The 25115-nt window shown below is 44.1% G+C and overlaps 2 protein-coding genes across 3 annotated transcripts in view; both read left to right on the top strand.

Moving 5' to 3' along the window:
* The window catches only part of LOC141106430 (pulmonary surfactant-associated protein D-like), an 89128-nt gene extending 86077 nt beyond the window's left edge, over window positions 1–3051 (top strand). Inside the window, exon 6 of one of the 2 annotated variants that reach the window (XM_073597207.1) lies at window positions 2456–3051. In XM_073597207.1, the coding sequence (XP_073453308.1) occupies window positions 2456–2838 (383 nt within the window). In that variant the 3' untranslated portion in view covers window positions 2839–3051. The remainder of the gene's footprint in view (window positions 1–2455) is intronic. The other variant, XM_073597208.1, reaches the window with a different exon arrangement.
* Window positions 1–25115, top strand: part of LOC141106431 (conglutinin-like) — a 228813-nt gene that overhangs the window by 86048 nt on the left and 117650 nt on the right. The gene's annotated exons all lie outside the window — the stretch shown is intronic.

The raw sequence follows: 25115 nt of genomic DNA, 5'->3' as shown, positions 1-25115 counted from the left end.
ATCATGCAGAGTGCTGATCTGGAGAGGGGCCTGGTGACTCGGTTGGAGGACGTATCCTAAAGTAACTTTACAGCATAGTGTTGGCGGGTTTGGCTTAAAGGTTCAAGCACTGTGACTGACATTCACCGCAAAACCAATACATCCTGTGGCAGAGGATCGTACGGGTTCATTCCAAGCAAGTCTGTGGCAGAGACTTTTGTTCATGCTACGTACTGGCTGCTAGGCAAGTGAGAGAGGCCTATCCAGGCGAGCAAAGAGTGTGTCCCACAAGGGGAGCGAATTCTACTGTAATATTCAACTCTAAAGGACATTTGTCAAGAATCCTACAGAAAGGTATTTGAGCTTTCCCTGCAGTTTCCCTTCTGCCTCTTTGATTATTTTGCTATAGGTAAAAAGGAAGAGAGGCTCATTTAAAAAAAAAAAAAAGATGAGGCTTTGCTCCTGATATTGTACAGTATATGTGTGTGTTTAATATGCTTTCCTTTTCAGGAACTATTGGATCTCCTATCAAGCTGGGAGGCTTTTCAGCTAGATAGATAGTGAGGTTATGTACAGTCATAGGATGGTTTTGTTTACGGACGTGAACATAATGTTTTGTAGATGTATGTCTTATAATGTCTTTCCACTGTCTTTCTTTCTTCTTTGACTATCCAAGTTATTTAAAAGCTCAAATACCTCCTCCCAGGCTTGGGAGTTACTGTCATTGTTTTTTGGACAGACATTGGGGACAACGTCTACTGTAGTGGGGGGAGTATGTAGCGCTGGTAGATTTGCGATCTACCATCTGATAGGTAAATTTAGTAAAATGCTCGTTAGGGGAAGTTAGATTTGCCTCTGTTCCAGCTTGGCTGACGTTGCATGTGTTTCCATACTGGGCCGGTGGGTGTCGTTGTTACTATCGGCTAGTGTTGGAAAGGCAACGTGTCAAAGCGTATGGATGCTCTTCTGTCCCGGAGACAACTCGGTGGAGGTGGTCCTCCGAGTGGGATTCTGGGAGAGGGTATTTATGTGACAGACAGGTATGCATTAGAGTGCTACCTCGTGGTCCTCCGTTCCGGAGGCCTGCGTCTCTGCGGCGCATGGGTGGGCCCAGAAGCTTGTCTGGGGCCTACCACAGCAGCCGAGGAATGGTCCTGAGCTGTCTATCCAGAGTGAAGAAGCTGGACAACCGAGGAGATCCCAGGGGAGGACCCGTCATGGAAGGATCATGCAGAGTGCTGGTCTGGAGAGGGTCCTGGTGACTCGGTTGGAGGACGTATCCTAAAGTAACTTTACAGCATAGTGTTGCCGGGTTTGGCTTAAAGGTTCAAGCACTGTGACTGACATTCACCACAAAACCAATACATCCTGTGGCAGAGGATCGTACGGGTTCATCCCAAGCAAGTCTGTTGGAGAGACTTTTGTTCGTGCTACGTACTGGCTGCTAGGCAAGTGAGAGAGGCCTATCCAGGCCTATCCAGGCGAGCAAAGAGTGTGCCCCACAAGAGAACGCATTCTACTGTAGTATTCAACTCTAAAGGGCATTTGTCAAGAATCCTACAGAAAGGTATTTGAGCTTTCCCTGCAGTTTCCCTTCTGCCTCTTTCCTGCTACTTCCTTCGTTAATTGTTCAAAAAAGCATTGAAAACGCACGTGTTGGTGCTTCTATCGTCCGGAGGTAAACTCAACGGAACCCTAGACCCGTTGCTGGTGAAACAGAGGGAAGGAGAGTGAAGGTAACAAGCCCGCTTAAACCAGCAGCTCCGCCGAGAGTTATTGCTACAGATGCAATGCTCTGTTAAATGGAGGAACATAATCCTCCAGTGGATCTGTGAGTTTATAAATTAAAGACAATAAATAAGGGGCATATTGCATGGATTTGCATTGGGCCATGTCTTGGCTAAAAACAGGAGATAGCAACAGGTTGACTTAGGATAGGTTCGTCTTTACAAGCATGTTATATGTTACATGCATATTTAAGGTGTAACATGTAACATGCTTCTACTACCCCCTTCCCCTGTGACAGAGAGCATGGGCTCCTCTCCCCACACCCACTGTCACATTTTAAAAACTGGCCGGCTGTTCAGGGCTTGGCCTGCACAGCCATGTCATTTATTTACAGAGATATGTGAATGAGAAAACTACAAGTCCGGTCCACCACCTCAGCAGATGGCTTGTAGTTCTTAATCAACTGCAAGGGTGCTGATGATCACCCTCATAGTTCATTCACAAGCACTGCAGCTATCAATCTGACAGAGGTATAGGCAGAAATCTGCAAGGCTTCTCTGTAGGAGCCTGACACTGCACCCGTGATCCATTGATCTTGGGTGCAATGCTCTGCAAGGTGAACTTACCCTTTAAGTACCATGCCCACCATCATCACCGCAATGTTATATTTTGCTCTAAGTGAAGATACCTGTACATCATAATAGGTCTTGTAATGATATAATTTTTTTCTCTTCTATTTCCTTTTCAGCATTTTTATTTTTCAAAGGAAGAGCTAGAAGTGGTGACAAAATTTACCTCTCAGATGGTGCTCAAGGAAATTTCACTGATGCTAGAGAAAGGTGTACAGATGCGGGAGGTCAAATTGCCTCTCCAAAGAATGCTGATGAGAACGAAGCCGTACGTTCCATCACCAATCATTACGACGTCCTTGCTTTTCTTGGAATAAATAAACTTGAGACAGATGGTACTTACAGATGTCCATCGGGTGATGCGATCTCCTACACCAACTGGAAAAAAGATGCACCCAGTAATAATCAAGACACACACTGTTTAGAGCTGCAAAGAACAGGAAAATGGAATGACATTGCTTGTCAAAATAAACGTCTTATCATCTGTGAATTTTCTGTCTAGCGGGTAATTAATTACTTCCTTTGTCACTCTCATTTGTTGGCATGTTTTGGCTTTGGAGGTCTTAAATAGGACCATCATTAAAAAAAAAGCTGAAGCATATCTAAACATAAGAACTAAAATGTATTCATCAGATGAAAACAAAAAATGAAAATTAAAGAACTAATGTAGCCATCACATTTCAGTAGTTTATCAGTTACTAAAAAAAAACATGCCTTCTGATTTTGTAGTATAAAAAAATGTCAATAAAAAAAAATAAAAAAATGAACATGCCATGTACCATGTATCATTATGTATTTCCATATTATAAGAAAGTGCAAAGAGAATTAATGACAAAAGAAACGTTGTAAACTGTTCTAGTGGAGGTTTCATATAAACAGAACATGAATTCTTTATTGTGCTTTTATGCACATTCAAATGTGACTTGAGCAACAACTTTTTTTTTATTCTCTATTTTCAAGAGAAAGAAAAAACTGTATAATGTATTTTACAGTCCGTGTGTAGATCTACAACATGGTTTCTCCAAAGGCACGCGTAGTTAGATATATAACGCACATTTTCAACAGTATGATTTTCCGCTTTGGGTAGAGCAGTGATCAGTTGGAAACTCACGTTTTTAATCCATGTCCACAACCAGGAGATTTTTCTTGCTAAGGGTAGACAATCTCCCCATCCCCTTCCCAAAATTTTCAAAATTATTTTTAACAGAGTGGGACTTCAACACCTTCCTGTGGTGCACTGCAAGACAGATTCTTAGGCAGTGATACACAATGTGGCCAAAGATCAGTGTACACCTGACCATCACACCTAAATCAGCTAAATCCCACTAATATGGTGTTGTCCCTCTCCTTTGTGAAAAGACCCCCCTCTTCTGGAAAGGCTTTTCGCAAGATTTCATAGGGTGTCTGTGGGAATTTATGGCCATTTAGCACAAGCGTTGTATTTTGTTGTGATGCAGTGCACTCAACGCTGTATCCTGGCCTAGGCCGACAAGGCCCAGGCCTAGGGCAGCACTTTGCAGGGGGGCAGCTCGGAAAGAGTCTCCACCGGCTTGTGCTACACTGTTAGTGTAGCGCCAGTCTTATGGGGTGGACTGGGCTGAGAGGCAAATTAGTCTAGCGCCACACCATAAATCAGCCGCACTGCTTCCGTTATGCAGGCGGCCGGCATTCCGCAACTGTGGGGGGGGGACACCACTTCTAATTTTGACTGTCCTATCATTCTGGACCGCAAACCTTCCTCACTGTGCTATAGGTTTTCTGCTGCACCATTGGCATGGTTATATCTTCTTAGTCCTCTCCATAAAATGATCAGAAATTTGTGCTTAAAGTAAAACTATAGGCAACACTTTTTTTTTCATTTTGGATAGAATAAGGGAAGGTTATAGCCCCTGTCAGTTTATTTTTTACCATCCCTGTCCCATTGCAGAGATTTCCCTTCACTTCCTGCCCCATAGCCAAACAGGAAGTGAGAGGAAATCTATGCAAATTAAGGTAATCCATTGCCCCCCAGGCCCTTAGAACTAGTGTCCCAACTCGAAAATTTCAGGGCAGGACTTAAACAGCAAGGGGTGTGGCCTTGACAGGAAGGGGTGGGTCATATTTAAATTAGGGGGTGCACAAGTTTAGTCAGGCCTAGGCAGCAGAAAACCTAAATACACTACTGATTGCACTAAAAGTACAAGTCGAACTGTTATTCACTGGTTTTCTGTTAGTTTTAATCATAATATGCCAATCCTTTATAAAGATCCAAGAAAGTAAATTTCTTCATAACTCTATGTAGGATTGAAAACCAAAAAAATTATTAAAATGATGAAGTTAATCCTAGGCAAAAACGCATCTGAATCTGTTTGAAAACTCTTCCAAAGAAATTAAATATCATCTATATACCTTCACCATAGAACGAGAGCTGCTACCATGCTTTTTATCTTCTCAAAAAATGGAGATGGGTTCCCAATATGCCATATACCACTTGGCAAATCTGGGTAAAAACCTTGTTTCCAAAGCTGTGCCAACCTTCTGCAGGAAGAATAAATTGTCAACCATAAAATAGTCATGTTGTAACATAAATCAAATACCGCTCAATGTGAAGTCTATCTTCTCCCTTCTAAAAATGTCTTTCTCCACCAGTGCATCTTCCACTGCCAACAACCTTTCTCATGATCATTACTGTATACAAAGATTCCAAATGAGAATAATGTTATCTATATAGCTTCCTCATAGAACAGGATACACACCCAGCTTATCATCCTTCCAAATAAAAACGGATTCCCAATATGCCATAAACCAGTTGGCAAAGATGTGTGCGAATCTTGTTCCCATACAGACTTTCTCATAATTAATAATTGTATTCAAAGACATCACATCTGTATTACAGTGCTCAATAAGGAAAATATATATTTAGGGAATAGACTGTGTGTGATTAATACAGTCATAAGTTATTAACAATAGATATGGGCAAAATTATGTACAGTATCTCACAAAAGTGAGTACACCCCTTACATTTTTGTAAATATTTTATTATATTTTCATATGACAACACTGAAGAAATGACACTTTTTTAGAATGTAAAGTAGTGAATGTACAGCTTGTATAACAGTGTAAATTTGCTGTCCCCTCAAAATAACTCAACACACAGCCATTAATGTCTAAACCACTGGCAACAGAAGTGAGTACACCCCTAAGTGAAAATGTCCAAATTGGGCCCAATTAGCCATTTTCCCTCCCCAGTGTCATGTGACTCATTAGTGTTACAAGATCTCAGGTGTGAATGGGGAGCAGGTGTGTTAAATTTGGTATTATCACTCTCAATCTCTCATACTGGTCACTGGAAGTTCAACATGGTACCTCATGGCAAAGAACTCCAGAGGTTGTCTTTTGGAAATAGACTTTGGAGTGCTGCCAGCATTGCTGCAGAGGTTGAAGGGGTGGGGGTCAGCCTGTCAGTGCTCAGACCATATTCCGCACACTGTATCAAATTGGTCTGCATGGCTGTCGTCCCAGAAGGAAGCCTCTTCTAATGATGATGCACAAGAAAGCCTGCAAACAGTTTGCTGAAGAAAAGCAGGCTAAGGACTTGGATTACTGGAACCATGTCCTGTGGTCTGATGAGATCAAGATAAACTTATTTGGTTCAGATGGTGTCAATCGTGTGTGGTGGCAACCAGGTGAGGAGTATAAAGACAAGTGTGTCTTGCCCAGAGTCAAGCATGGTGGTGGGAGTATCATGGTCTGGGGCTGCATGAGTGCTGCTGGCACTGGGGAGCTACAGTTCATTGAGGGAACCATGAATGCCAACATGTACTGCGACATACTGAAGCAGAGCATGATCCCCCTTTGGAGACTGGGCCACAGGGCAGTATTCCAACATGATAACGACCTCAAACACACCATCAAGATGAACACTGCCTTGCTAAAGAAGCTGAAGGTAAAGGTGATGGACTGGCCAAGCATATCTCCAGACCTAAACCCTATTATTATAATACAGTATTTATATAGCACCCACAGTTTGTGCAGCGCTTTACAACATGAGGGAAGACAGTACATTTACAATACAAATGAATACAGGAGGGATCAGAGGGCCCTGCTCATTAGAGCTTACAAATCAGATGGGAGGGTCAAGTGGAAACAAAATGTAATAATTGTGGGGGGTGAGCTAATGGAGAAAAAACAGTTGTTGGGTGTGGGTAGGGTAGGCTTCTCTGAAGAGAAGGGTTTTCAGGGATCGTCTAAAAGCTAATAGAGTAGGAGATAAGCGGACAGCTTGGGGTAAGGCATTCCATAGGATTGAAGAGGCTTTGGAAAAGTCCTGGAGGCAAGCATGGGAGGAGGTGACGAGGGAGATAGAGAGCAGGAGGTCTTGAGAGGAATGAAGAGAACAATTAGGTTGGTATTTAGAGACTAGGCTAGTGATGTAGCTGGGGGCTAAATTGTGGATGGCTTTGTAAGTAGTTGTTAGTATTTTGAATTTAATTTGTTGGGTGAGCGGAAGCCATTGGAGGGATTGACAGAGAGGGGTAGCAGACACAGAGCGATTGGTAAGGTGGATGAGTCTGGCAGCAGCATTCATGATGGATTGAAGAGGTGATAGACTATGCAGAGGTAAGCCAATGAGAAGGGAGTTGCAGTAGTCGAGGCGAGAGATGACCAGAGAGTGAATTAAGAGCTTTGTTGTGTCATTGAGCATATGTGGGGCATCCTCAAACGGAGGCTGGAGGAGCGCAAGGTCTCTAACATCCACCAGCTCCATGATGTCATCATGGAGGAGTGGAAGAGGACTCCAGTGGCAACCTGTAAAGCTCTGGTGAACCAAAAGTGTTAAGGCAGTGCAGGAAAATAGTGGCGGCCACACAAAATATTGACACTTTGGGCCCACTTTGGACATTTTCACTTAGAGGTGTACTCACTTTTGTTGCCAGCGGTTAAAATAAATAAAAACAGTACACATGTTTTTGACAATTTCATTATTAATAAAAATAAAAAAACAATGTCAATCATGATGCCCGCTGCATCGCCAGAGCCGGAAAAAAAAAGCTCCGCCCGCGAGGAAGGGTGATCGCTGAATGCCTCCTCTGCCATTTAATAGTTCTTAAATAAGTAAGGAGTTGAACCATCTGGTGATGTCACCTGGGGGCACCACCCCCTTGTGACATCACCAACCCAGCATGCATCGGTGGGCAATATCACAAGGACTATCAAATGGTGGAGGAGGCATTTGGCGGTCAGCCGTGCTCGTGGGCAGATATTTTTTTTTTTTAGGGTCCATGGTGCGACGGTCGTTAAATTTGTATCCAGACTGAAACAAATTGCACATGTCTAACACAATCCATCAAATTAGAGTTTTGTCTCTAAAGAGTGCCTTAAAGAAGAACTGCAGCCTTTCCCCCCCCCCCCACCATTTTTTTTCCTGCTTACCTTTTACCTGTCTTCTGCCCTGTACACACGGTCGGACATTGATCGGACATTCCGACAACAAAATCCATGGATTTTTTCCAACGGATGTTGGCTCAAACCTGTTTTGCATACACACGGTCGCACAAAGTCGGACTTTCCGAATGCCAAGAACGTGGTCGCGTACACCACTTACGTCGAGACTATAAAAGGGCAGTTCAGTACCAAGCGCGGCACCCTTTGGGCTCCTTTTGCTAATCTCGTGTTAGTAAAAGTTTGGTGAGAGACGATTCGCGCTTTTCAGACTCGTGGTTTTCAGATCATATTTCTGCTGTTCAGTTTGTGCTTGTGGGTTTGTATCTGGTCTTCAGTGCGTGCAGTGAGTTACCATTGGCTTGTTATTGTGTTCTTGTTCGTTCGTTACTGATTTTCAGGTCGCTCTTCACAGGCCTTGCTGTTCTTCAGTGCGTTCTGTTACTTCGTTCTGAGCAGCCGACCGTTTTCTAGCCATGTTGCGTATACGTACTCATCGTAGAGTTCGTGCTGTGCGGGGGCGTGGTGTTGGGGTCCTTACTTTGACACAAGCCCAGTCCATGAACAGGGCGAGGAAGAGTTCATGGACCAAGAATTGGTTGCTCCAGTGTGACCAGTTCTGTCACATGCCTTTGCTCCGTGAGATCCGTGAGAATAATCCTGATGATTTCAGGAACTTTCTCCAGATGACGGACCCTGTATTTCACCGTTTGTTGGCTTTGCTGACCCCCTATATCAGCAGGCAGGATACCCGCATGAGGCAAGCCATCACTCCAGAGCAGAGGCTAGTCGCCACAATGCGGTACTGGGCGACAGGGAGAAGCCTGCAGGACCTTAAGTTCTCGACAGGCATCTCCCCCCAGGCTCTGGGGATCATTATCCCCGAGACCTGTTCTGCCATCATCCGGGCCCTGCAGAAGGAGTATATGAAGGTAAGATTTTTATCCTTTAACATCACATTTTATTGTATTTAATGTTTGATAATATATTGTATTTCTTTCCTCATTCCCTAATTACCATGATTGTAATATGCTGTGAATGTCCCCTTTGTCCTCATGCACGCTGGATTTTTATGCAATATTTTTTGTCCTTCATACATATTTGCCTTCACTTACCTCCCCAGCATGCTCTCCTGGGCCTATATTCACCTCATGTAGTCACTTAACAAGGTATTTTGTCAGCTCCATAGTAGTGCTTTACCCTAAATATCCCCTAAAATGTTGAAAATTGTTATGTATACTGTAAAATCTGGCAGAGTGCCAGAGGCTTTTCTTTGGGGTCCCAAAATCATTTGGAACCCTCCCTCCCCCCAACTGCTAAGTCAGCTGTTACCAATCCACTATCTGCTGACTTTGCCAAACCCATACACACTATACCCACCTCTTTTGTGGTCAGATTTATGGATGAATTCCCCAAAGCATGTAGTGCAAGGGCCTGCCTGAATACTTTCAAATGGTACTGTTTAAGGTTTTTGTATCCTATTATTATCTTGATAGGTAATAGCAGAATGTAAAAATGTGCTAAAATGTGTAGAGTGTGTATTTATCATTTATTTATCATTTTATTATGACACTTCTTACCTGTCCAGTGGGCTGCCAATAGTAAGGAGGGGCTGGGCAAAGTAATACACATTATTTACGCATTCATCTCTCAATGAAGTGGAGAGGGTTACCTGTCCAAAACATCTCCCCCCCATAATTTTTTTAAATGGCCCATGAGAGGGGGGGGAGGAATCTGATAGGTGGACCTTATACCCTTGTCTTTAATTACTCCCCAAAATAAATGTTATACTGATGTTGGCCAAGAATGTTTGTGTCTAATCTGCTTTCCATGTTTATGTGCAAAATGACTAATTTTTTTTTCTTGTTTGACTCCACAGTTTCCTTCCAACCCACAGGAATGGCAGACTGTGGCCTCCCACTTTGCCCAGCGGTGGGACTTTCCTAACTGCGTTGGGGCAATTGATAGGAAACACGTCCACATCGTCCCACCACCCAACTCGGGGTCATACTATTACAACTACAAGGGGTTCAATAGTATTGTGATGTTGGTGGTGGTGTCGGCTACTTACGAGTTCCTGTATGTGGGCGTGGGGAAGAATGGCCAGATGTCAGATGGTGGAGTCATCACCCACACAGAGTTCCACAGGCGTCTCCAGAATGGCAGCTTGGACTTGCCACCTCCAGAAGACAATTTGGAAGGACTCCCATTCGTCTTTGTTGCGGATGAAGCGTTTGCGCTGGGGGACCATCTTATGCGTCCATTCCCTATGAGGACCCTCACCCCGGACCAGAGGGTTTTTAATTACCGGCTGGAGAACATGTTTGGAATAACGACCAGCCGGTTCCGCCTATTTCTTACACTAATACACATGGCGGAGTATAAACTCAATTACATCATGCTGGCTTACTGTGTTCTCCACAACTTTTTAAGGAGAAATTCTGTGAACTATGCTGGCTCAGTTGGGCCTGAAGCCGGAGTTATTAATCTCAATAACCCGACCCTGACGGCGCTTGAAGCTGGCCGCCCTGGTTTGCCCCCCCCCTGAGTGCCCGCGAGGTCCGTATAAGATACATGGAATACCTTGCGGGTAGGGGGGCCATCAATATGCCAGACAAAACTGAACAAATATTTGCTTACATTTACTACTTGTCTTTCTTTTAGCTGACCCTGACTGAAATTTGGGGAGTCGTGAAAATGCCGTGATTGTGTAAAATTATAAAGCACTGTTGGGTGTTATTTACTAAAGGCAAAGACACTTTGCACTACAAGTGCACTTGAGACTGCACTGAAACTGCACTTATAGTGCAAAGTGGATTTGCCCTTAGGAAATAACCCCCATTGTCACTGAAAACACCAATTTTACCACAAAAAAAGTTTATGAGCATTGAAAGAAGAAGCCACACATTGTTGATTATCAATCTTTTTAATACCAGCACAATCACATGTGCATTTATAAAAGGTTTTTAAAACAAACCAACATGTTTGTTGTATAACGAATTTGTTGGTCACATTAATAAAAGTAGAAATGTCCTTTTAAGGTAAAACAGGCATGTTTAAAACCAACAAGAAATACACAAATCCGGAACTTACAATGTTCAACTTTTGTAGAACTTGAAGGCAATATCAGACATGAGTATTTCTAAACTGTGGTTGATATTGCGTTCAGCAGATGGGGTGAAGTCACCCCTGGAAAAGCCAAATTTTGAAGATGCACACAAATTGGCGAATGTCAACATGTGCTATCTGCCATCATGGGGGGATCAAGGGATGTGTTTTGTGGGTGCAACCCCTTCCTCTCAGCTACTTTATTATTGAGGAAGGGGTAGCACCCCCAAAATGCTTACATTGATCTCCCGTGATGGCAGATAGCACATGTTGACACACTGTGTGCATCTTCAAAATTTGGCTTTTCGAGAATATGTCAAAAAATATGAAAAATATTTTCTTGAAAAAAAACAGAAATAATTAGGGATTTCGAGGGGTTTTAAACTCTCCCTAAAACATCAATGATGTTCTTCATTTTGTTTTGAACATCATTGATGTTTTGCTTTATGATTTCCAAGTCCCTATTACACCCTATTACCTCCCCGATCAGGATCTGGACACTTTCACTGGTGAAATGACCTTCATCCAGAACATCACGATCACCTAAAAAATAGAAACAAAAACAGACCATGTATTATAAATATGCCGGCATCCATCTCTTACCTGAAGCTGTGGTCGCAGACACTCACCTGTTGTGGTGACAATTTCCACCACGTCTCCCTCCTTCTCCTCTGCCTGGGTTTGGGGGATTTCCACTTCTTCCTGAGGTGGGGGGTACGTGGTCTCCTCTGATGAGTGGAGTCCTCCGAGTCTTTTCCTATGTAAAAAAAAATAGGTATACTTAGCACACAGATATTTGATGGCAGAAATAGGAATATGAAACATTGCTTGGAAGTGGGGTACAATTGTCTGTTTTGGCTGAGTTCCAAGATGAAGAAATATTGTTTTCCTTTGTCAAGTTTGAATAATTACCTGTTTTTGTACAAGCTTCACAGATGGAGAGACCCCTATAGTATACACTGGAGCACCTGTGTGGGCCCCCTAATAAAAAGGGTGTTCTTTTGTCCCACACTAGTGCTCCAGCGTCCAGATGTGTAAACAGCTGCTGAGTGTCTTCTCCTTACACAGAATCTAGTTTGCATTTCATTCTAGTTCCAAACCCATCTAGACACCAAAATTATTTTAAGAGAAGTAGGCCATAAAAAATGTATTGAACTGCATCTGGACAAAACATGGTGTTTTATAGGCCGAACGAACAATGTTTCCGAATAATGTGTCCATGAACATGAAAGTTGCCATTTTAAATTGTACAACAGTATTGTCTTGTTGTGTACCTGTGTATTGTCTTGAGTATTAGTGCCAGGAAGCTAGCTGTTAGGTAATTTGGACAGGATAAAATCCCCAAATCCTCACTAAATTTAATAGGTACGATGCCCGGCGGGTGTGGAGAGGCGACTCTTTGTACATCTTGCCGCATGTATGCGTTCCTTGATCATCCGATCGAGGGTGAATACTGCTGTGCAAAATGTAAGCACATTGTTTCCCTGGAAGCCCAGGTTCTGAATCTAGGGAAGCAACTGTCAGCACTGAGAAGTCCCTCCATACTAAAGGTGAGCCAGGAATGTACACGGCAGGTGCCGGCAGGGGCCAGCACAGTGGCGAGTGGAGACAAAGAGGCGCAGGCACTAGCAAAGAGTAGATGGGTGACAGTCAGGAGGGGTAGAGGGGGAAGTGCCAGAGAGGCCGATCCAGGACTGGAGCATCCCAATAAGTACGCTCCATTGAGTGTCATTGGTGAAACCAGTCAGGGACCAGCACTGCTGGAGATGAGGGACTCTCCTAGCTGCCAGGGGAAGAACTCCTCCAGTGAGAGTGGGGGGGTAGCAAAGGGAAAGGGAAGACAGATTCTGGTGGTAGGGGACTCAATTCTTAGAAGGACAGAGAGGGCAATCTGTAACCAAGACCTGAAGCGCCGAACAGTATGTTGTCTACCGGGCGCTCGGGTTCGGCACATCACGGATCTTGTGGACAGATTACTGGGAGGGGTTGGGGAAGACCCGGCTGTCATGGTGCACATTGGCACCAATGACAAAGTCAGAGGCAGATGGAGTGTCCTAAAGAACGATTTTAGGGACTTAGGTGCTAAATTGAGGAAAAGGACCTCCAAGGTAGTATTCTCAGGAATACTACCGGTACATCGAGCCACACCAGAAAGGCAGAGGGAGATTAGGGAAGTAAACAAGTGGCTGAAGAGCTGGTGTAGTAAGGAGGGGTTTGGGTTCCTGGAGGACTGGGCCGGCTTCTCAGTCGGTAACCGGTACTATAGAAGGGACGGACTGCACCTAAATGAGGAGGGTGCAGATCTGCTGGGAATGAAGATGGCCAAAAAGTTAGAGGGGTTTTTAAACTAGGTGATGGGGGGAGGGTCCAGAGACAGTGATAGCCAGCGTGGATGATATTCCAGAGGGTAGTGTTGGGGGCATTAGTGGTAGGTTAACCAAAGCACAAAAACACAAGGTGAGTATAGTAGCAAGTCCTAGTTGCAATTTTGAAACACCCAATACGAGAACAATATGCGACCGGTCTAAACTATGTGGCATGTTCACCAATGCCAGGAGCATGGCAGACAAGATGGGTGAACTAGAGATACTGTTGTACAAGGAGGATTTGGATTTTGTGGGAATTTCAGAGACCTGGTTCAACAGCTCTCATGATTGGCTGGCAAACATTCAAGGGTATACCCTATACCGCAAGGATAGAGAGGGTAAAAAAGGGCAGAGTGCGCATGCGCGAGAGCTCCGACATGGCCGCCTGAGCCAAGAGCTCCGCTCCACCCCGGACCGTCGAGCCGCACATTAGCCGCCACAGCCCACTAACGGGCGACACAGCACCCTCCCCAGGTAGGGGAACAGCCGGGGATCAGAGGGAGATGTCAGGGCCCCAGGCAAGAAGAGATCTTGGCCCCCAATTTGCCTCGGCGGGCGCGGACGGGAGTCCCAAGATGGCCGCCAGCACGGATGGACCGCTGCATCAGGGAAGCATCCACTCCAGGACGCCAGAGTGCAGGCCAGTATTAGCTCCTCCGACCCTGACTTACGCACAAGCAGCACAGGGACCCTCTCAAACTCCACATGTACCTCCACACGACCACACAAAGCCCCTGGCCTCAGCAAAGTCCCCCTCAGAGACGATGTCCCTCTCTCAAAAGGAGATATTCTCACAGACCCTCCCTGCACAGGCCCAAATACCTGCTCCAGCTATGCAGCAAACAGGTTTCTCAGTATCAGACCTCACAGCACTACAGGAATCCATGTTTATAAAATTCTCATCCCTTTTGGAGAAAGGACTGGCTAACACAGCTAATCAGATTACCAATACTATTAAAGCGGACCTGTCCAATTTAGGCGCCAGAATTGAAGCCATTGAGGACAAAGTGGAATCTACAACCGCTAGAACCAACCAAAACACTGCTCACCTCAGGACCATTCAAGATCAATTAGAAGTTGCCCTTTCCAGGATTGACGAACTCGAGAACCGGTCTAGGAGGTACAACTTTCGCATAAGAGGCCTTCCGGAAACCTTTTCGGACATACCCTCCACGGTCCAGGACATCATCACAGCCCTTATCCCCAACATACCCCCCCAACGTCTTGAACTTGACAGGGCACACAGGTCTCTCGGACCCCCAAGACAAGATGGCTCCCCAAGGGACATTATCGTCAAGCCGCACTTTTTTGCGGTTAAGGAAGAGGTCATGCGTCAATCTCGCCAAAAGCCTATGCTGCAGCACCAGGGTCACCAGATCCAAATTTTTGCTGACCTCGCCCCTACAACCATTCAAAGACGCAGGACACTAAAACCCCTTCTCACGGTACTCTCTCAACGGGACATCAAATACCGTTGGACCTTCCCCTTCGCTGTGAAGTTTTCCATCCAGGGCAAAACCCACTCATTCGCTAGCCTACAGGAAGGGGAGAGGCTTTTACTAGGCCTCAGGCTGATATCCCATGAAGCCCCAATGGACTTTACGTCTGCTTCCTCGGGCTCCACTAAACGGCCTCCTCCAGGCAGCCCGGTATCCCCACTCTGGTTGAAGGGCCCTTCCAAGAAGAGCAAGGAGGGGAAACCACCCTAAGACTGACTCACCCACCTCATCTCTTCTCTCCAGTCTCTGCAGAGACATTTTCGGGACTGTTCTTCCTCCAAGATGATGAAGCAGGAGCTCCAATACCTTCCCACGTCTTACGGACATGGAACTCCCCACTCCTTCATTGTCTTAGAGTCTCAATGTGACACCCACCGTTTTCTACATCTATCAACTTTTCCGGATACAGAAGACCTGCACCATTCACTCACCTCCTTTTTCCCCAACACGCCGACTGCAACAACCAGCTAAATTGTCTGACAACCGTCCCAGAAGAAGAACACCTCTTCAGGAAATTTAACTCTTCAAGAAAACCAAGATACCTCTCCCATAAAGGGCAGATTACAGGACTAGAATTGCGATATGGGTTTGGCTAGGCCAAATCGTAGTTCAGATAGAATCCTCGGTTTACCTGTATTTCCCATAGCCCTTCCCCTTCAGCAGGTGTATGTCAGATTGACTGGATAGTTGAGGCCTCTCTCGTTAACAGGGGACCCCCAGGCTTTTCCCCTCACATAGGCAGTTGGGGGGGGCGTACCCTGGGGATGAGAAGGGGGCGAGACTCTCAAGTTTTTGTTGAATTGTTCCTACCTGGGTAGATTAATGTCACAGGCATAGAGACCCCTGATAGTAGGGCTGTTATTGTAGTTTTTCTATTAACAACTGTTGTGTGTTTATTTTATAGTTCAATTTTGACACACCAAGGGTCCGGGGTGGACCACTTGTGCCTCTACTCGATTCCAGAGAACCGTTAGTGTCCTCTGGTGTCGGAACTTCTGACGCCCAACAGGGCAGTCAGAAGTAGTTCATTGGGGTTATAGCGGACTCTGATCCGCACAAACCCAAGGGTATTTTTTTGGTACCCATGTCTTTGTTTTTGTCTTTAGTGTTTAGTAAGTATCTCTTTCTTCCTCATCTCACTCCTTTTCTCTTTCCTAGCCAGCCCGGGGGGAGTACCCCTCCCAGTCCCAGAGTTGATCCTAAGAGGGCTATACACATCCTGGCCTTCATTCAATGTCAGAAGACTCCCAAGGGTAAGTGACTGCGTGATTACCAGCTTCTATTCCCTCCGCTCCTATGGCTGACCTGACCGTGAAGGATATTGACCTCAAGATCGGTTCACATAATGTCCAGGGCCTAAACTCTCCAAGGAAAAGGAGATTGGCCTTGGATCATTATAAATCACTGAGGTTTGATGTGATGCTCCTGCAGGAGACACATTTCCATACCCGGTACACCCCCAAGTTCCTACACACACACTTTCCGACATTTTATCTAGCGAACGCCACCAATAAGACGAAAGGGGTAGCTATTCTCTTCTCTAAAAACTGCAAATTCTCATTCCTCTCTGATTTTAGGGAACCAGAGGGCAGATTCATTTTGGTGAAGGGTACCCTGGAAGGCGTTCTATATTCTTTTGTCTCATACTACGCCCCAAATAAGGGCCAAGTGGCGTTCTTCCAGGACCTCTTCTCAACCTTGAACCCGCTTCTGGAAGGCAAAGTTATTATGGGAGGGGACTCAAATGTTACATTTGATCAGGGTCTAGACAAATCCAAGCCCCTTAAAGACCAACTCACACGCCCCACAAAACTTAGCACGAGGATCGCCAAAATGATCCACTCGCAGGGTCTAGTAGATGTATGGAGGGAATTTAACCCCAACAAAAGGGACTTTACACACTTTTCCGCTCCCCACCAATCGTACGCTAGGATTGACCACATCCTCACCCAGACGGCTCTTATCCCTCTGTCAACCAAGGCAGCAATTCTTGACACAGCATGGTCTGATCATTCCTTGGTTGCCCTCACCCTACGAAATGTCCTGTCTGGGCGAGGAGGTTTCTACTGGCGACTAAACGAATCCCTGTTAACCGACCCTAGCCTGGTACAGGAAATTGCAAAATCTATTAAAGAATATTTCCACTTAAATGACGTGGAGAATATCGCCCCCGAAACCCTGTGGGCAGCCCACAAGGCAACCATTCGAGGAGTCATAATTAGACTAGCGTCCAAATTTAAGAAGGAACGATTGTTTGACATTCAGAAGCTTGAAAAGTCCTTCCTCCAACTAAAAGCAGAACATAAAAAGCACCCATCCAGGACCCTTTTGGGTAAACTTGATGCCACCAGACTTGAGCTGAATCTCGCCTTAACGGCTAAAGCAGAGAAAACTCTTAGATGGTGTGGAGCCAAATTTTATTGCCACAGGGACAGATTCGGCTCAATGCTAGCTTCTAAACTTTCACCTAAATTTCGCTCTAGTTCCTTCCCCAAATTGAGAATAGCAGGTCAACCACCAACAGCAAATCCAAAAAGTATCATGTCTGCTTTCCACGATTTTTATTCTTCACTATACAGCCCGCCCCAATCAGAGAAAGGCTCCCTAGTAAAGGATTTCCTATCGCATCTACAACTTCCATCACTGTCCAGGGACTGTAGAGACTTAATGGAAGCCCCCATCACGGAAGATGAAATAAGGGAAGTAATAAAAGGCCTTAAATCCGGTTCAGCCCCAGGGCCAGACGGCCTCTCGGTCCCTTACTATAAGGAATATAGCGCTATCCTAGCCCCGTATCTAGCTAAGTTTTTTAATTCTAAAAAGTCAGGATCCCCCATGGATTCTCACCTAAACACAGCTTTCATCTCAGTGATCCCCAAACCCAACAAAAACCACGAGGAAGTTGAGAACTACAGACCCATTTCTTTAATTAACAATGACCTCAAAATTCTCACTAAAATTCTTGCCAATCGCCTCTCCTCTTTTATCAATCTCTATGTTCACAAGGACCAGGTCGGTTTTATACCCGGTAGGCAAGGACCCGACCAAATTAGGAGAGCTATAGACATAGTATCCATCCTACAATCTAACTGGGAAGGGGGACCGAAACAGAAAGGTATGATCCTCTCGCTGGATCTCCACAAAGCCTTCGACTCGATCGAATGGCCTTATCTCTTCTCCATACTAGAAAAATGGGGCTTTGGACCCAACTTTTTAGGGACACTAAAATCATTATATTCCTCTCCCAAAGCGGTGATACGCTTACAAGGCCAATACTCTAAAACCCTGACCATTGCAAGAGGAACTAGGCAGGGATGCCCACTATCCCCCCTAATTTTTGCTATTGCGATCGAAACGTTAGCAATAGCGATAAGAACAGATCCCAACATCCAAGGAGTTGCCTGCGGAGACCAGGTCCACAAATGTGGGTTATTTGCGGACGACATGCTCCTTTTTCTCACATCCCCAACCACCTCCCTTCCAAACCTATGCAGGCTCCTGAAAGAGTTTTCAAGGGTTTCTGGGCTTAAGGTCAATTATATCAAATCTTCAGCCCTGAATGTCTCCCTTGACCCAACATTAGTGGCATCCCTGCAGAGTTCCTTTGATTTCAAATGGAGTGACTCTTATATTGATTACTTAGGGATAAGGCTCACAGCGAAAACAGAACTCCTTTATGCATCCAACTTCCCTCACACTTACCGCAAACTAGAGACAGACTTATCCAAATGGGCCAGGGGGGGGTTATCTTGGTTAGGGAGGATTCATGCTGTCAAGATGAATTTGCTCCCCAGAATTCTCTACCTATTTAGAGCCATTCCAATTAACATCAACAGGGAACACTTGAAATCGCTCCAACGGAAAATAGTAAAATTCATATGGGGGGGGAAAGGGTATAGATTACAACAGAGCACATTATACTTAAATAGAAAGCAAGGGGGATTGGGCCTACCGCATCTATTGTGGTACTTCCAATCGGACAGATTAGCTCAGATTTCGACGGTATACGCAAAGGCGGAGAAACCGGACTGGATACTGATTGAGAGACAGGCAGTCCCCTCTTTTACTATTGATTTTCTTTTGTGGGTTCCCCCTAAGAAACGCCCACCCATACTTTCCCCAATCCTCTCGCAATCATTTCAGTTATGGGATTCTCTAAGAAACCTTCCAAACATAACTTCCCGCAAACAACCACTGGCTCATATCTTCAATAACCCTGACTTTCCCCCGGGAACCGACATTAAAGCATTCCGTTGGTGGCTGAACAAGGGGATGTACCGAATTGGACACTACTTCACATCAATGGGGCCTATAACCAGGGCCTTCTGTGTGAGTCAGTTGGAGATGCCTGACTCTGAGAACTTTCGCTTTCAGCAGATCAGACACTTCCTCACACATAGAGGTAAAGACAATCCATCAAACCACTCATTCACCCCTTACGAAGTATGGTGCGGTCGGTCTACGGAGCAGAGGGGTGGAATCTCCATCATTTACCAGTCACTCTCAAACCAAACAGCCAAGACTCCATACATGGTAGCTTGGGAGTCTGACTTGGCCCTGGAGTGGGACCTGGAGAAGTGGAGGATCACTTATAACAGGGCGTACAAGAGCATCCTGAACATCTCACTGGTGGAATCCAGCGTAAAGGTAATCACAAGATGGTACCTTCCACCGGAGAGACTGGCCAGAATGTTCCCCTCCACGGACTCCAGGTGCTTTAGGGGTTGTCTTCTTAGGGGCTCTCTGGCCCATATCTTTTGGGAATGTCCACGGCTGAGGTCTTTCTGGCATAGGATTTTCCATACGATTAAAAAAGTCACCGGAGTACAGGTCCCAAGAACCCCCGCCATAGCGCTCTTAAACGACCATTTACCCAAAACTCCAAAACTGTCCCGTAGATTGATTCACTTCATTTTGCTGGGGGCTAAGTTAACTATAGCCAAGGCATGGAAACAACCCAAGGTGTCCTTCAAAGCGGCTACCCGTAAAATTTCATGGATCATGGCCCAAGAGAATGTGGCCAGCACCCTGAATAATAACACAGAGAAATTTGAAGCTATCTGGGAACCTTGGGCTAATTTCTTGGGCATCTCCTTGATCCCAGGGGTTGTACCCTGAAGCGTCAAGCAGTATCTGGGTTGAGGGGGTCCCCTCCCGTGGTTTGGCTTCTATCTACCCTCTCCTCTCCCTCTATCACCCCACTCTCACCTCTCTCTCTTCTCTTTATTTCCTTTCTCTTGTTTCTTAGCAGGTTGATCTTTCTAGTTGATACTTTCCAGCCTTAAATCAGACCATTGCAGAGACCTCAGGGAGCTCAGCTCCCAAGGGCAGCATAGATAGTAGGTCATTACTTCCTGTCTAAATGCCCAGAGACATTTTGCAATAAATAAGGGGGTGTCAGGGCATGTGGGAGCATTCCGTTCACGCACAGTGTGTTCCCAGTTGGGGTGCAGACGGTCTCTCCTGCTTCCCCCTCACCAAACTAATTCTTGTCTCTGAGTTTTTGGATCTATGTGAACTAATTTTGTCATTTGTAGATTTTCATGCAAGGTCGCAACTCTTTTTTTTTTTCTTAGTCGTATCTACTGTCATAAGGTATACTTGTAGCCCCCAAGGGGTTTCATTGTATTCTCCTATGTACGCCTGCATTCAAAGCAAAGGTTATGTATATTTCTTATTGTTCTCTTGAAAACTCAATAAAATATTTTGAAAGAGGGTAAAAAAGGGGGAGGGGTATGCCTATATATCAAGAATAATGTACAAGCGAATGTGAGAGATGACATCACTGAGGGAGCTAGAGAGGAGGTGGAATCCTTATGGGTAGAGCTCCAAAGGGATGAAGCTAAGGGGAAAATAATACTGGGAGTAAGCTATAGGCCCCCTAACCTGAAGGAGGAAGTGGAGACGGATCTCCTATCACAAATTGGATTAGCAGCAAGGAGGGGAAGTGTTATCATAATGGGGGATTTTAATTATCCAGACATAGACTGGGCGGAGGGAACCGCGCATTCATTTAAGGCTCGCCAGTTCCTTAATGTCTTGCAGGACAATTTTATGGGTCAGATGGTAGACGCACCAACTAGAAATAAAACATTACTGGATCTACTGATTACCAACAATACAGACCTGATCACAGATGTGGAAATACGGGGCAATTTAGGTAACAGCGATCACGGGTCAATTAGTTTCAGTATAAATCACACAAATAGGAAACATAAAGGGAATACAAAGACACTGAATTTCAAAAGAGCCAACTTCCCTAAACTGCAAACCTTGCTAAAAGGCATAAATTGGGATAAAATATTAGGAACAAAGAATACGGAGGAGAGATGGGTTTGCTTTAAGAGCATATTAAATAAGGGCATTAGCCAATGTAACCCATTGGGTAATAAATTTAAAAGAGCGAACAAAAATCCTGGATGGCTTAACTCCAATGTAAAAATGCATATAAAAGCAAAGGAGAAGGCCTTCAAAAAATACAAGGTTGAGGGATCATCCTCAGCATTCAGACTTTATAAAGAATGCAATAAGAAATGTAAGGGTGCAATTAGGACGGCTAAGATAGAACATGAAAGACACATAGCGGAGGAGAGCAAAAAAAATCCCAAGAAATTCTTTAAGTATGTAAACAGTAAAAGAGGGAGGACAGACCATATTGGCCCCATAAAGAATGAGGAAGGACATCTGGTTACAAAGGATGGGGAGATGGCAAAGGTATTGAATTTATTCTTCTCCTCAGTCTTCACGAGTGAATCGGGGGGCTTCAGTAACCAAAACTGCAGTGTTTATCCTCATGACACAACACAGGAAGCACCTCCATGGTTAACAGAGAACGGAATTAAAATTAGACTTGAGAAACTTAACATTAATAAATCACCGGGACCAGATGGCTTGCATCCGAGGGTACTTAGGGAACTCAGTCAGGTGATTGCCAGACCGTTGTTCCTAATTTTTACAGACAGTCTATTGACTGGAATGGTACCAGCTGATTGGAGAAAAGCCAATGTAGCACCAATATTTAAAAAGGGCCCAAAAAACATCCCTGGGAATTACAGACCAGTTAGCCTAACATCAATAGTATGTAAAATCTTGGAGGGGATGATAAGGGACTATATACAAGATTTTAGTAATAAGAACGATATCATTAGCAGTAATCAGCATGGATTCATGAAGAATCATTTTTGCCAAACCAATCTATTAACCTTCTATGAGGAGGTGAGTTGCCATCTAGATAAAGGAAGGCCCGTAAACGTGGTGTATCTGGATTTTGCAAAAGCACTTGACACAGTTCCCCATAAACGTTTACTGTACAAAATAGGGTCTGTTGGCATGGACCATAGGGTAAGTACCTGGATTGAAAACTGGCTACAAGGGCGTGTTCAGAGGGTGGTGATAAATGGGGAGTACTCAGAATGGTCAGGGGTGGGTAGTGGGGTTCCCCAGGGTTCTGTGCTGGGACCAATCCTATTTAATTTGTTTATAAACGATCTGGAGGATGGGATAAACAGTTCAATCTCTGTATTTGCAGACGATACTAAGCTAAGCAGGGCAATAACTTCTCCGCAGGATGTGGAAACCTTGCAAAAAGACCTGAACAAATTAATGGGGTGGGCGACTACATGGCAAATGAGGTTCAATGTAGAAAAATGTAAAATAATGCATTTTGGTGGCAAAAATATGAATGCAATCTATACACTGGGGGGAGAACCTCTGGGGGAATCTAGGATGGAAAAGGACCTGGGGGTCCTAGTAGATGATAGGCTCAGCAATGGCATGCAATGCCAAGCTGCTGCTAATAAGGCAAACAGAATATTGGCATGTATTAAAAGGGGGATCAACTCCAGAGATAAAACAATAATTCTCCCGCTCTACAAGACTCTGGTCCGGCCGCACCTGGAGTATGCTGTCCAGTTCTGGGCACCAGTCCTCAGGAAGGATGTAGTGGAAATGGAGCGAGTACAAAGAAGGGCAACAAAGCTAATAAAGGGTCTGGAGGATCTTAGTTATGAGGAAAGGTTGCGAGCTCTGAACTTACAGTATTCTCTCTGGAGAAGAGACGCTTGAGAGGGGATATGATTTAAATTTACAAATACTGTACTGGTGACCCCACAATAGGGAGGAAACTTTTTCGCAGAAGAGAGTTTAATAAGACTCGGGGCCACTCATTACAATTAGAAGAAAAGAGGTTTAACCTTAAACTACGTAGAGGGTTCTTTACTGTAAGAGCGGTAAGGATGTGGAATTCACTTCCACAGGCGGTGGTCTCAGCGGGGAGCATTGATAGCTTCAAGAAACTATTAGATAATCACCTGAATGACCGCACAATACAGGGATATGTAAGGTAATACTGACACATAATCACACACATAGGTTGGACTTGATGGACGTGTGTCTTTTTTCCTTGTCAAAAGAAGTTTATTGAGTATACAATGTTATAAAGATACATAAAGTAAGTTTACAAGGATCTATAAAGTAAGCTCATTGTTTTACAGTAGGCTTTATATAGGTAAATATCATGAAATTTCAAATATTAAACATTGGGTTCACGTAAACCTTCCTTAGTTACTTTTGTAGGTATTTAAATGATTTATACCTACTATACATATTGTTTACAAGTAGAGTGTATATAGGTCAAATAAATTCTGATAATGAGCTTTAATCGTAAGGTGGAGAAAAGGAAAGATAAAGAAGAAAAAGGGTTGAAAGGTAGAGGTATGGTCCACAAGGTTGTCCCGCTCGTCAGTTTATTATTCTTTTTAGTTCTCTTTGAAGCCTTAGAATGGGTGTCTCTGTAAGTCATTTAATCTGTTACCATGGCAGCAGGACTGAGTCATTGAAGTTTGACAGGAACTGTTGTTTTATCCAAGGATGCCAAAGTTTTTCAAATTTTGGAATTTGATTTTGATCGATGGCTACCATCTTAGCATGGGACATTGTATTATTCATTCTGTGAATTTTTTCTGCTAGTACCAAAGTAGGAGATTTCCATGCCTTGGCCACTGTTTGTTTTGCAGCCGTTATTAGTTGGATCATAAGTTTGAATTGAGAGAGTGTTAACCATTCCGGTTTTAGATTAAGTAAAGTTAAATATGGATCTGGTTGTATTATTTTTTTAAATATTTTAGATGCAATTACGAAGACTTCCTTCCAGAAGGTTTGGATTACTGGGCACGTCCACCATATGTGTAAATATGTGCCTATTTCTGGGCATCCTCGAAAGCAAAGAGCTGAGGTATTAGGTGAATATTTTGCCACTCTAGCGGGTACAAGGTACCAGCGAGTTAGGACTTTATAATTTGTCTCCAGTGCTAAGATGTTGGGTGAAGATGATTTAGATGTGAGCCATATGTTAGACCAGTCCGTGTCTTCTAAAGTTCGTCCCAGGTCCTCTTCCCACCTCTGAACGTAAGAGGGTCTATTAAGATTTGCTACTCCATATAATTGATTATAAAGTGATGAAATTGTACCTTTAGCAAATGGATCTTTTGTACAGATTGATTCAAATATGGATAATTGGGATAATGGTGTATCCCCCTTTAGGAATGGTGTATAGAAATTTTTGATTTGGAGATATCTAAATATCTCAGAGTTTGGTAGATCATATTTTTCTCTAAGCGATGGGAATGAAAGGAATGATTTAGATGCTATGAAGTCATTTAGTGTCTGAATGCCTGATGTTGTCCAAGCTTTAAAAGAATTTGGGTAGATACATGCCAGGTAAAAGGCCGGATTTCTGATAAAAGAAAGGAGAGGATTGTGTGGAGATTGTAACTGATATTTGGTTTTTAGTTTATCCCAGAGAGATAAGAAGTGTTTAGTTATGGGATTGTGAATTTTAAAGCGGTCTTTAGGATCAAGCCATAATAAATTTGATATTAATAGAGGGTCATTTTCTGAAGCCTCTATAAATACCCATAATGGGATTTCCTGTTTTGCATGGTATTTGGACAGACTGGCCAAATGTGCTGCTCTGTAGTAGTTAGTAAAATTAGGGTATCCCTGGCCTCCTTTATTTTTGGGAAGATGTAGTGTGTGTATAGGTATACGTGGTTTAGAAGAGCCCCATATAAACGATGTTGTTCTTTTTTGTACTATTCTCAAAAAATTGGAAGGAATTGGGATAGGGAGGACTCTGAATAGATAAAGCAATTTGGGTAGAATAGTCATTTTGATTGCATTTATCTTCCCTATCCAGGATAAAGGAAGTTGCGACCATTGTTTTATTAGATTTGTGATCTGTCTTAATACAGGAGGATAATTGGTTGAGAATAAGTCAGAATGAGATGCTGTTAAATGAATTCCAAAATATGGGATTGATTTTTCTGCCCATGTGAATGGGAGTGCAGCCCTAGCCGGGATCAATTCCATGTTTGTGAGTGAAATAT

This window comes from Aquarana catesbeiana, linkage group LG08, assembly GCF_042186555.1.
Source record: "Aquarana catesbeiana isolate 2022-GZ linkage group LG08, ASM4218655v1, whole genome shotgun sequence".
Classification (NCBI taxonomy): Eukaryota; Metazoa; Chordata; class Amphibia; order Anura; family Ranidae; genus Aquarana; species Aquarana catesbeiana.
The sequence above is the reverse complement of the archived record's forward strand: the minus strand, read 5'-3'. Positions and strand labels throughout refer to the sequence as shown.